At 34.2% G+C, this 14,090-nt stretch overlaps 1 protein-coding gene across 2 annotated transcripts in view; it reads left to right on the top strand.

The window, feature by feature from the left end:
• Nucleotides 1-14,090, top strand: part of LOC144452298 (cGMP-dependent protein kinase 1-like) — a 180,045-nt gene that overhangs the window by 151,577 nt on the left and 14,378 nt on the right. For both annotated transcript variants that reach the window (XM_078143368.1, XM_078143367.1), the window contains exons 3-6: nucleotides 6,229-6,342; nucleotides 7,816-7,921; nucleotides 11,523-11,586; nucleotides 12,041-12,118. In XM_078143368.1, coding sequence (XP_077999494.1) covers nucleotides 6,229-6,342; nucleotides 7,816-7,921; nucleotides 11,523-11,586; nucleotides 12,041-12,118 — 362 coding nt within the window. The remainder of the gene's footprint in view (nucleotides 1-6,228; nucleotides 6,343-7,815; nucleotides 7,922-11,522; nucleotides 11,587-12,040; nucleotides 12,119-14,090) is intronic.

Genomic DNA, 14,090 nt, shown 5'->3' with positions numbered 1-14,090 from the left:
GGGAGGGAGGGAGGGAGGGAGGGAGGGAGGGAGGGAGGAGAGAGAGAGAGAGAGAGAGAGAGAGAGAGAGAGAGAGAGAGAGAGAGAGAGAGAGAGAGAGAGAGAGAGAGAGAGAGAGAGAGAGAGAGAGAGAGAGAATTCTAATTCTGTCAACATTTAGGAACAGTGCTCTTTCCTCACTGTATCGTATAATATTTCAACAGTTCTTTGAGCTGGACTTCTAAATTATTCTTTTCAAACTCAATGGTAACATCAAATATTTGATTTCAAATTCTTATTTTCCTCCCAGATGCATACAATTTGTTAGTCCATCATAGTCAATTACATGAATGACATCTACATAGTCCTTTAGGTATCAGTGAAATGTGAGAACCATAGGCCATGGTCCACTAGAGTATTCAAACAAATGTCAAACAAATTACCCAAGTAAAGTTGATAATCCATCTAAATGAAAATCAAGGGAACACATTAACAAAACTATTTCTGACTGTTAAAGGTCCAGTGGCTGTAACAGAGGAATCATTTTTTTAGCCCCCAGGAGGTTTAGGGACTATTACACTTATTGGTTTTGTCCATATATATTTGTGTGTGTGTGTGTGTGTGTGTGTGTGTGTGTGTGTGTATGTGTGTGTGTGTGTGTGTGTGTGTGTGTGGTGTGGTGTGTGTGTCTGTCTGTCTGTGTGTCTGTCTGTCTGTCTGTCTGTCTGTCTCTGTCTGTCTGTCTGTCTGTCTGTCTGTCTGCCTGTCTTTGTCTCTGTCTGTCTGTCTGTCTGTCTGTCTGTCTGTCTGTCTGTCTGTCTGTCTGTCTGTCTGTCTGTCTGTCTGTCTGTCTGTCTGTCTGTCTGTCTGTCCTGATATGCAATATCCCATTTCATTAAAACATGGCACAAAGGTAATTTATTAATCAACCCACTAAAAAACACCAGTATGTTTGCTTGAATATTTAACCTTAAAGGAAAACAGAACCACTTCAAGAAATAAAGTATTTTCATAAACTTTGGGTTCTGGAGAGTCATTTCATGGTTTTCACTTCTACAATGTGCCTCATGGATATTTATTAGGCGAACAATGCATATTCATGACTAATTATCTGAAGGAAATAAGCACTTAGGCGTTATGAATATTCAAATATCCAAAGTTTATGAAAAAGCATAATTTTCTGGAATTGTGTTTTGCCTTTAAAGTGTATCTTGTAGTACTAAACTAGTTTAATTGAGGTTGCCTCAAATGCTGTTGTTCCCAAGTTACATTGTAAATGTGTCCCTATAAACCTGTAATTGCACTCGGAACAGCTTCAGACACTCAATAAATGTTGCACCTGTATTACACAGGTTGAAAAGTTGACATGCTATAGAAAAATTTCGCAGAAATTGGAAAGAATTGGCTGTAAGTATTGTGTATCGCCGAGTTCTGTTAGAAGCATCATCGAAATTGCCATTTCGTTTTCTTGCTGTCTGTCATACTTCAGTGGTTTTTTTTCTCACCTTGAAGTACAACTCTCAATTTCTCCCCAATTCCAGACACCTTTCCAAATGACAGTTTATGGCTGTACAGACTGACTATAATCCTAGAAGGAGATATAGAATTATAGTAAAGGATTTCATCACCCTCTCCAAAAAACACTTCTCATTGAATATAAGCTTTTGGCTTATTCATTGAATAGTCTGAGCATTGCACTTGCCATTCTCCAAAAGGTTCACCTCAATTCCCCAGGAAATTGCATTTTCCTTTTGCCGTGGTAAATTCAATTTCCTTCAGACAAGAACCATAATAGATCCCTCAGATCCGATTCTGACGTTAATGGTAATTTCTACAAAAAAAGCTGATGAGCGGTGTCATATTGCGGCTTCAATTCCCACTACAGTCCGTATGAAATTTTTTTTCCATTATTTCAAGAATTTACCACACTTTAGTTGCGTATTGTATAACTGTTTCTCTATTCTACCCCCCTCCCCCTTATTAACCAATGACAGCTACCACAGGAGTAATTTCCGAAAGAATTTAAAGGGAATCTATCGAAAATTAGCATGCTTTGGGGCAGTAACCTAATAGCCAATCAAATCAAAACTGTAAGAAGTTCATCTGTGTGTTTGGGTTTGGAGAATCTGATAGGCCTTTAACTAGGGTTGAATAATTTCAAAAAAACTGTGTTAAGTTTTATTGCACCATTAGAGGAAGTGGCTTGTCAGTTTTTTTAATGCATTTCTTAAGTTGTTGAGATTTTTTATTTAGGTATGTATGAAATGCTATTAGTAGACATTTCCAACATTACACTGAGCATTATTATCTGCCAAGTAGAAGCACACAAGCTGTCCATATCTCAACTTAAAATTGTAGGTTGCTCAGAGTTTAAATTGTCGAACGTACATCGAGGTAGTCTGTGAATACTAATAGGAGAAAAATACTATCTATTACAGAATTCTTCGTAGTTTAAGTTGCACATTGCTGAGAATATTAAGAATTCTGTCCAGTGTAGAACGATTTTAACGAGGGCTTTCATTTTTTTTGGTCAAATTTACAAGGCCAGTAGGTTAACAACATCATATTCACTGATTTCCTGGTTGGGGTTTTCGTTGCCATTGGAAACGTTAGCCTGAGTGCTTGGGGAGATACAATCAGTTCTGATGTAATTACTGTTGTTAATGGAGTAAGTAGAGGACCATGTCTCCTAATGAAGTCAATTTAAACTCTCTTAATTATTCAAAAATTCCAAATTTCAGATCATATCGGAGGGCGTGTGTATGACCATGTATAGAATGATAATTGGTAAAAGATAAGATCTTTAAATAGTTACTGTATGTGTTGGTACTGTAGTGAAATTTTTCCAACATAGTGTACTTACATTAAAATTTATAACAGCAGCTCACTTTGTGCATAATTATAATTCTGAGTGTAGACATGCATGCAATCTGTAGGAGGACTATTTCAACCAGAATTTTCAAGACTGTCGTACAGGAAATTTAAGACTGAGATCTGAGTCACAGATGAAATTTTCTTCCGACAGAGTAAATAATTCTTTGGATACGAATATCCAAATTTTCACTGACATCTATGTTGTCAGCCTTTAAGAGTCACTACAATGGGTTGTCATTCAAGACAAAAAGAGTTTGATCCAGGAATATATCTGTGATCTCAGATACAACTGGGATGTCGATGCCTGCCTCGCGATTTAGGTTACGTTTCCTGGGATTGCTTTTGTTATGTTTTACCTGTCTCATCTGAAACACACAATAACCACCCATTGTAATACACCCCTGATGATGCCAAGAGAAATATTAGATTTGCAATGCTTAAAAGTGAGTAGAAATTTTCATTTGTAACTTTGAACTCAAAAGTCTATAAATGTTCATCCATTCTGACAATTTTAGATAAAGAGTGTTACTCTCAGAGTTCAAAGGTCAGAACTGGTTATTCACAAATTTGAAACGCCAAAATTATGGGATATACAAGAGAGTCTGTCAGGGTGTTGACAGGATGAGTGATGTATGTTACATACACTTGTAGTCTTTGTATCAAGAGCATAAAAGATCAATTTAAATGTTAGTAGCAACAATATTGGGGATTAATGTGCAATAAAGTTCTTTTTTCAAGAAGTATTACTTTTAATAGTAGAGTCATCAATTTGATGTCACTTTTAGATGTATTGTAAGTGCAATATAATCATTTATACTTGTAAGGTAATATATTGTAGCTATTTAGGTATTAACCCTTGAATGACGTGGTTTCTACTAGTTACTAATTACATCCTAAAAATAAGATGGCAGTCTTTAAAGGACTGAATGACCTCAAACTAGCACTGTCTTCTTGAAAGTATCAATTTATAATGAATTGTGTGTTTATATGTGTATGGTTGTCTGTCTGTCTGTCTGTCTGTCTGTCTGTCTGTCTGTCCGTCCGTCCGTCCGTCCGTATGTCCGTCTGTCTGTCCGTCTGTTTGTCTGTCTGTCTGTCTGTCTGTCTGTCTGTCTGTCTGTCTGTCCGTCCGTCCATCTGTCCGTATGTCCGTCTGTCTGTCCGTATGTCCGTCTGTCTGTCCGTATGTCTGTCTGTCTGTCTGTCTGTCTGTCTGTCTGTCCGTCCGTCCGTCCGTCCGTATGTCCGTCCGTCTGTCCGTCTGTTTGTTTGCTTTATAAATTGTGTGTCTGTCTACTATTGTTTGTTTCTGATTGTTGTTAGTTACATATCTATGTCTGATTGTTGGTGTGTATATCTATATATATAAATACATGAATGCAAATGTAGACATACATGTATTTTTGTTGTATTTTAATATCTGACATGATAAATACATTGCAAATGGTATTTTACTCGTTCACTCTTTTATATCATAACATTTTTCTATGTGGACATTGATTGAGTTATTGTTTTGGTAGGGATATGTATAACATACGTACCATACTTAATTTGACAGACCAATGACAGTGACTTTGTATACAGGTCTTGGCCTCATCATGAAAACAACAGTGTTTTCATGTTAGTGTTACCCTATCAGTTGAGCTAAAATTATTCAATAGAGTCATTATTTTGTTCTGGACCAACTTTTTCTTAAGATCTGCCGTTCTGCTTTCACTGTAAGAAAAGTCATATTTGACCATTGTCTTTCCACTCGGGGTAAAGCTTGAACAGAGGATGTGTAAATGTGGTGAGTATGAGATGAAGTTCCACCTTTGGCTTAATTTACCCAAGGTAATCTCTCCCCTGGGGGCTGTAGACAGTCAAAAGTGGTACTACGTCTCGTACTAACCCTTGACAGAGATGGTAGTTAGGTGAGTCACAGGTAGAGTAAATTAGACTTCTGTGTTAACATGTAAATTTTAATCCTACTCTGAACCTGGCCTTTGAAACAGATCCAAACTGTTTTTGTTCTGCCAAACAATTCGCGAAACAACTTTACTACAATGATAAACTTTCTCCTAAGAGAGTTACACCCCATTTCTTGTTAGTGTTCACTGGCTCTGTTTGATAAAACTAATAAAAACTGCACATGCTACACTTTAAAGATAGCAAGAGTGAATGAATACAGTTTCTTGTGACATTTTGTCGATAAATGAAATCAACTAAGGGAGCATGCCACCATGCAGACATCAATACATTGGCACCAGCATGTCTGTGTCTAGTTACAGTATGTTTTAAATGGTTTATTTCATTCAGACAAATCAGGGTTCTCCCCAGCTTGAGAGTAGTCCCGGACACTAATTAATATTCATGTTAATTTGCATAATTAATATTCATGAATAAATTAATGGTACACTCAAAGTACATGGTGTGTGATCAAAGTTGCTAACAAAAAAGTTAAAACCAACTTTTATTTCTCTACAGATTTATAACTCTAATCTCAATCTTTGTACATCGATTTTTTTAAATCACATTTTTTGATTAGTTTTCTCAGAAAAGCTAAAGTTGTTTCATACTAAATATCCAAAGACGATTGCTCTAAAAAGTTGCGTATACCCACACATACGCATTGCGTTTAGACGAAATCTCGTGATACATGAGACATCGCGATAGTTTGTGACGTCACCACCCGCCATTTTGGAAATTACATGTTGTCATCGTCGTGCGATGTACGATGTCAAACTACTAACTAAAAGTGTTTTCAGAGTAAAATTGAACACAAAACTAATGATCGGACACAACGTCAACACTTTATAAAAGGTATACGAGGCTGTTATACTTTTTTTATGACGCTGAAGAATGGTAGTCGAAAGTCTGTAGCATCGTGTTTGCCATGTAATTCACACGTACTCACTGTATACGAGATATCAATGTACAACGTATAGCGTCAGCTGTTGTCAGTTCACGTCTGCATTGTTCGTTTCTCAAAGACATTTTAATACTTCATTATCTTTTAAATCGATACGCCCATGTGGGCAGAAAATGAAAGTACAATTATTAAAGTGAGTGTGTGTGGGGTGTCGAATGGTAACCTATTGAAGGTGGTGGACGGCAACTTTGAGTAGTGGTCGCCAAGACTGAGTCCCGGACGCTAGCGTCCGGTGCCGTCCAGCGTGAGGAGATCCCTGGACAAAATGTAGCAAGACATGCAATCATGTTATCTTAAAATGTGTAATGTGCAGTTTCTTCTTCGTTTCTGCATGTCTAGATCAAACGTTCATTTGAACACATGAAACAGGCTGATTATATCTTAAGTTATCTCTGAACTTGACCTTCAACATTCATTCACACACTTAGAATCTCACAAGTCATATTCTTTTTATTTTTTTGCAGAGGGTAAAGTTGAAGTTACAAAAGAGGGTAAATTCTTGTGCACAATGGGTCGAAGTAAAGTCTTTGGTGAACTGGCTATTCTTTACAATTGCACCAGAACAGCAACGGTGAAAGGTAAAGTATTAAACATTTAGTTTTTTTCCAGCAGAAGAAATCATAGTCAACACAAAAAAACAAAAGGTTTTTTTTTTCAATCCTGAAGAGGGCGCTCTTCACAAAGTAGAATCTGGTCCATGTAGACTATTTTTAGTGTGTGTGTGTATACAGTCTTTCTTTTAATGCATTCAAAATAGGCACGCTTTTTCAGCTGATGATTTTCTTCGCAACTGTCTCTGTTTCCAAAAAACTGTACATCTTCAGATATGATGTTGTGTCCAAACATGTTTCAACAACAGTCAAATACAACTTTTAGATTCTGTAAACAAAATAGATTAATTGTTCTAACATATAAGTTAGATTAGTTGAAAATTTACTTACACTGTAAATTCAGCTCACAATTCCCGAAATGCAATAAACTATTCTACAAAGACCAGATCACTTTCCAGTAAAAGATAGGCACTCTCTTCTACAAAAATTGTGAAAAATTCCAGCATAAACCTTTTTGGAATTTGTTTGTCCAAATGAAGTTTTGACTGATGAACACAATATGTTGTAAGCAATTACTTTCAAAGTTAGGATTTTTCTGTACAGACAATTTCATTAAACATGATTTAATCAAAATAACAAGGGACTTCTCAATATTGTGCTTAATGTCGTACAAAATCATTGCAAGTAGGAGTCCTGTTGTAATGTTTTCAATATCATATGCAGCTACTTCAACTAATGATGTAATAACCTGTTCATGCTTTATCCATTGACAACTAACTTTCCCGCTAAAAGTATGTGATCAAAATTCTAAGTTTTTGGAATTTTCAACTTTATTTTGGAGAAGATGACTAGAAATAGCCCTTTTGTATGAATTTGTATCAAAATATATCTCCAAAAACATAAAAAATTATAAGCATTAAATTATAGTTTGTCACTTTTTGAAAGAGGCCGAATTTGTTTTCAACTGGATGTCACAGAAATACACTTTTTTTGTGTGTAAATTGATATCAAAATATGATTCTAAATATTTTACAATAAACCTGCACTAGGTGTAACTAGGACATTTTTTGTCTTCAAATAACCAAAAGATATATTCACTAAAAATTGGTCAATTACTTATAAAAGGACATTGTATCTGTTAATTAGCAGTCAGTGTAGTGTAGTGGCAAGTTTAAATCTGGAACAAAAGCCCAGTATTTAAATCTATCATCATACCAGTTTGTAACTGTAATGCCATTTTTTGATCACATGACCACAATATATTCACAGAAAGTTGTTAAAATATCAATAATTTGACATGTACATGTTAAGCAAATAGTCAGTGTATAGAAAGAGGTTGACATCGTGATCGCTTTTGGATCCAAAAGTCTATTTGATTTGATTTATTGTGTATATAGTTACAGAGTATGATTAAGTTTTTGTACCTGACAAAACATTTTTTTAAAAAACCTTCCAGTTTACAGCTAATGCAGTGACATATATTGTACTTTGTGTTTTCAGCTATCACACATACCAAATTATGGGCTATTGACAGACCATGCTTCCAAGCCATAATGATGAAGACAGGTTTAATTAGACAAGCTGAATATGTTGACCTTCTTAAAAGGTAAGGATTTTACTACTCTGAAACAAGAAAGGTAACAGAAATACAAAACAAAGTGTAGGTCCTGGTAAACTATAGAATGCTACCTGTTTTTATTATCTGTGTATATTGTCCTGTGCAATGTTGATGTCACAGCTTGGACAGTGAGGGTGGGTTATGCCATAAAGTGATATTCTAATGTAAAGAGTTTTATTAAAAGATTTTTCATGCCCATCTGGTCTGCATTATGAGGTCAGAAACCAGCCAGCTGTTGCTGTCCCAAAAATAGTCACTTTTTAATTACACAGCAAAAAGCAGAAGATTATGGTCATTTGATGTGGGTAGAAATCTATCACAGCTCATTTATGATTTTAGTTGTTTGGTTTAGAATACAGAATTTGATAAAAATATGACTTTTTAACTATATTTATTACAATATTTTGGAATTCATTCAAAATATGTGGTTTTGTTTACATTATGTGTACTGTTTACAAAATAAAGTTGCTGGTAGCAATTCACGACACAAAAATTATATTAAATATTTATAAAATTAAAATAAAAAAATTACAATATTTGGAAAAAAAATTATGATTTAATTTTTGTGTAACATCAGGTAATAAACATAAAGAAATTGTTGAATGTGTTTTAGAGAGATTTGAAACACAAATGTGACATTTCTGAAAAAATACGTAAAAGTAAAAAAATAGGATTTGTTTCAGAGGATTTTTTTTGACTCTGAGTAGAAATTTTCATTACTAACTAGGAACCCAGAGTCCATGAACATTCATTGTCATAAAAAAAAATCACTGTTGAAATGAAAAGAATTGATCAAAAATTATAATCTGCAATGTCAGTACTTAATCTTTCTGTCAGATTTGATTGAAAAAAATGACTTAGAAATTAGTGCAAAGAGAAATTCAAATTTAAAAAAAAAATGTGTGAAACAAAATTATGAAAGTGAAAGAATTGAAAATGAAATTAAAAGAAAGAATTAAAAATGCAATGCCAGCGCAAATATTAGTTAAATACAATTTAAAAATATGGTGATGTGTCATCAAAAAAAATGTCGCTGAGTAAGTTATTTTCACGTATTTGTGACATTTTGCATGTTATTACTCACAAAATAAAACTCTTCAAATACAGAAAATGTGTTGCAGCTGTGACTGTAAGTACTACTCAAATTTTGAAGGGATTGAAAAAAAAATGAAAAGAAAAATCTCACTTAATTCTTTCATTGATACTGATGTTATAATTTATATAAAGCTCTTTTGTGAACTAAAATATTTCAGAGGTGTAAATACGCAAATTACATATATGAATATTCATAAGATTTTTTATCATTCATATTTTCTATAGGTAGATTCAGATTTCATCTTTCAAATTTAGATTTCATTTGTCATTGTTGTATTCTGATATTTTGTACCAATATTTTTTACTGATTTTTGCAAAGTTAGGTTTATATTTTCTGAAGATGTAGACTATACCATTGTATGGGCAGGGGGTTTAAATAGAGATGTCTCATTTGTAGTAATCTCATTTGCTACATTGCTAGGGAGACTAAGGCCACATAAGTGCATTAAAATTCTAATCACACACGGAATCTGCTACTATCAGCTTAAATGTTGCGGTACAGTGGAGGGTGATGTTAGCATATCATGCTATGTTGTTTCAAAGCATGCAAACGGGTATTTTGCTGCTTGACCAGGACAGATGACAACAGCAGCACCAGAGAAGGGGATTACCTCCTAAAAAATTTACCGACAAAACAGTATGTATTTTTTGCTGTCATTATATTTTTCAGCAGTAAGTTCATGTTTGCTCATCAAAGTGTCAAACGTAATCGGAAATTTTTTTGGTGTCGTAATCAAATTGTAAAAAAATCTGGCAAAAATTTGATGATTTTGGGCACAAAATTGTTACACATTAAAATATTCACAATCTGAAATGTATGTGTCCTAATGTGGCCTTCTTCCGTGAGATTTTGACAGCTGTGTATTTTATTTTTAATGAATTGTGTAGATAATTTATTTGAATCCAAATTTATTAGTTTGACAAACATCTCACATATTTTTTGAAAATACATAAGATACCTTTTCGAAATGTATAATCACAAAACTTAAATATTCCAATCATGAAATTGAAATGTTTTTCAGACTGGAATTAAATTACTGCTGAGAAGAAACAGGGGCCCCATTTACTTAATAGCCGAGAGAGATCGTTAGTCTCTTTAATGAATACATTTTAAATACACTAAAGAAGTACTCGTTAACTTGTCATTTTGTGCAGATTTCTAATCACCATTTTCTTATCGGGTAGTCTGTATTCGTTTTTTGTCTGAACAGTTTCTATATTGTGGCCTTTCCTTCACTTGGCTATTAGGTGTCCCTGATGCCAATTTTCTCCTTGTGTGTTATCAGGTCTTTTGAAAATAAAATCAAAAAGTTGCATTTAATGTGTTTGGTTTTTTCTAAAGATTGTCTTTGTGAGATAAATTAGAGATGTTTCCTGTACAACGAAATCCACTTAGTATTGGTGTAGGACATAACCTTGTTTTATAGCTGTAGGGTTTGCTGTTTTAAATCAAAGGGGGTAGGGTGAGAAGAAAACAAGATAGGATTGGACTAATCTTTTAACAGACAAAATATTTGTTTACTAAGCATTTTGAAAAAGTCAAACTTATTAGCCCCTTGGGGATGGGGGGAGGGGGGAGGAGTTATTACAATGGGCTCTGTTCATACATGCATGCGTAATACATGATCTTTTCTCTGACATGCGATATCCAATTTCATTCAAACCTGGCACAAAGGTGATATATCATATGGTACATATGCACATCACTTTGTTTCTTCAAGTTACAAATTTGAACAGCTGTGAACCTTGACAAGATTTGATTTCCTGTGTATCTCATTAATAATTCGTGAGCTGATCACCTGCCTGAAATTCTAAACAGTTGTTGGATTTCTTGAAGTCAACAGCAGAACTCAAATTTCTTACGACATCACCAATTATTTCTTAAAAGCTCGAATTTCAAATTCGTATTGATGGTTCACCAGCATTGGCAGGGTCAATACTCTCATGGTAGTTTGTTTGTGTAAATATTAAAATTTAAACCAATGAATCACTATACACAGTTGAAATTCTATAAAAACGAAACTGAACTTTTTGTCGTGACTTTGCTCTTCAAAGAGTGCTTGAATCCCATACTGATGATCAATTCTAAAAAATAAAAAAAATGTTTATTTTGACTTGATTTTATTTTACGTTTTTTTTCTCTATTTATTAGTTATGTAAAATTTGATATAGATATGCAGAATTATGTAACTATAATGCTAAACTAATAGGAAACTGTACTTTGTGTACTTTTATTGACCTTTGACATATTATGTAAATATAATGCTAAGCTAGGGGACACCATACTTTTTGTACATTTCTTGACCTTTGACCTACAATATTAATATGATAATATGACTTGTGCCTTCTACCTATCTTGATTTGTACAATCTCAAAGACATGAAATATGAGAAATTGGACTAAGCTCTAACTTACTTGAATTAAGTTGAAAAGTGCACTGCGTATAAACTGACTCTAAAATTATATGTTCTTTTATTTTCATTGTTTTTTACAGTGTGCCAACATTCAAGGAGCTTCCAGAGGAGTCATTGAACAAAACAGCTGACATTTTAGAAGAGGTTTGTTTGTTTGTTTGTTTCCTTCTTTGTCTGTCTGTCTGTCTGTCTGTCTGTCTGTCTGTCTGTCTGTCTGTCTGTCTGTCTGTTTTTTAGTGATTGTATTGGGGAAAAAATTATTTACTTCTTTTCTGGTACAAAGTTGCAAGTTCAAAATAGAATTGACTACCAAAATGAATAAGACATAATAAGTAAAAAATAAGTGATGTAGTATCGACAGCAGTTTTCTTCTGTGTTTTCAAAGTGGTATGAACTACTACTTGGAGCTATTATAGGTAGCCTAGAATCTAGGCGATTTGGGATTTTGTATTTTGATGGGAAATAATGAATTCAAAAACCTGAGAGACTGAGAATGGGCTAAAAGATCACATTTGAACCAACTGATTAAAATAAATGTAGAAAAAAATTTTAAGCAAAAATTTATCTTAACCATGAATATTTTTGTTTTTAACACTAGACATATTATGATGATGGTGAATGCATCGTAAGACAGGGAGCAAGAGGAGATACATTCTATATTATCAACAAAGGGAAGGTAAGGATATCTTGTTATGTAATCTTTCCATGCCTGCATTATCATACATCATATGGTACCTCTCCCTAAGTGATCAAAAGGGTTAAGATAGAAAGTGCCTTGGGGAGAAATTTTCTTCAATTCTCTCCAAACTTTTGCCATGTGAAAGCATTCTGTTGAAATATAAATGAGAAATTTAATGATCAAGGAAATCATCAATCTTTTTTTCTCCCATAGAGTTTTCTATTCTTATTTTTGTGATCGATTTGTCTCTGTGTATGTGATTGGGCAAACTTGAGTGTCAAAGGTTATTTTCATCAGAAATCTGGTACTTGATTGGCTAATGATGGATTCTGTAGCCTAAGTTAATGTCTCCACGTATGTGATTGGACAAACTTGAGTGTCAAAGGTTATCTTCATCAGAAATCTGGTACTTGATTGGCAAATGAGGGATTCTGTAGCCTAAGTTAATGTCTCCACGTATATGATTGGACAAACTTGAGCTGGTGTCAAAGGTTATCTTCATGAAAAATCTGGTACTTGATTGGCTGATAAGTGATTCTGTAGCCTTTTAAAGTAACTGTGATGTATTTTTCTCCACCACCACGTATATGGTTGAACAAATTGAGATATGTCAAAAGTTATCTTCATTAGAAATCTGTCATTTGAGTGAATTTTGTAGAAAAATGGATTTGATGTCTTTTGAAAAGGGAAATATCGAGAGAAAGCAAATTGAAATATTCAAAATTCATGTATGTTGTTTATGATTTCATTCTGTCTATACAAATCAAACTATCGAGCTACAAAATGAAAAAAAAAAACACTTTTCCATTCAATATTCCATGTAATTTCCAAGGATACGAACTCCTGGGATTTGAGGGCGAATCAATTTTTCAGTCTGTCACCAAATTAATGTATTTTGAGTGACTCTGATTTGCAACATGGATGTAGTCTTTAGAATTTGCATTTACAGAAAGACAAGGGGTCATGTGAGAGGTCAGTTTGACTCAGTTTGACATCTTTGTCATTGTTACATGTACATCAAAATTACATGATATCCAAATGAAATCACAAACTTGTTTTAATGGTATTTTTTAATGGCCTTTGCTTCATTTATTTACTAGTACATAGCCTAGATTCTATGCATGTAGTTGATTTAGGTTAGCTAGTACTCACAACTCTTGCCTAGAATGATGCTAATGGTTTCACATTCAAACCTAACATTTGAGAAGGATTTCAAATACCAGTAGCTCAGAGTGATAAGGGACTCGATTCTGACAATTGTCCTTGCCTTCTCCGTCCTGCAAAGAGACAACCTGGGCTTACCAAAAATGCTGGTAACTAAAGAATTAACATGCCCAGTGGTCAAATATTAGCAATAAATGAACTATTTAGTAACTTTTCCTTGCCATGACTTCAAAAGTCCCAGTTCAGATGACTAAAAATCTCAAAATCACAAGTTCAACCCTAATTTCAGAGCTTCCATTTTACGTACGATGCCATATTGGATGTCACAATCAAATATTGTGGCGTTTGTGTAGTAGGATGTTTAAAATTACTGTTCGAACTGGAAAAGTTCACTTTTTGTGATCTTAACAGCGACTACTATCATCAAAGAGATGCGAAATGAGTACAAATTAAATCCATTGCTAATATTTAATCACTGGGTATGTAATTCTTTTGTAATTGGTGCGAAGGCAGTTTACTGGCGCAGTCGTAATAGGCTGGTTACATTGTTTTTTGCAGGACTATGTTGAGGGATATAGTCAGTATTGCATCCCATACACCGTTTGCAAGCAGGAGTACTCAGTCCCCATTGCAACTCCTATACGTCTATTAAAGTCCAACATGAAATTTATCACTTTGTGTGTTGTTTTGTGCTCACCATAATTTGAATATGGTAATAATGTGTTTAGGTCATTGCACATCTCCTCATTGATTCTAATCACATGACATTACAACGACAACGTCATCTCACACAGTGAGGTAAATT

The sequence above is a fragment of the Glandiceps talaboti genome, chromosome 22 (genome assembly GCF_964340395.1).
Source record: "Glandiceps talaboti chromosome 22, keGlaTala1.1, whole genome shotgun sequence".
Lineage (NCBI taxonomy): Eukaryota > Metazoa > Hemichordata > Enteropneusta > Spengelidae > Glandiceps > Glandiceps talaboti.
The sequence above is the reverse complement of the archived record's forward strand: the minus strand, read 5'-3'. Positions and strand labels throughout refer to the sequence as shown.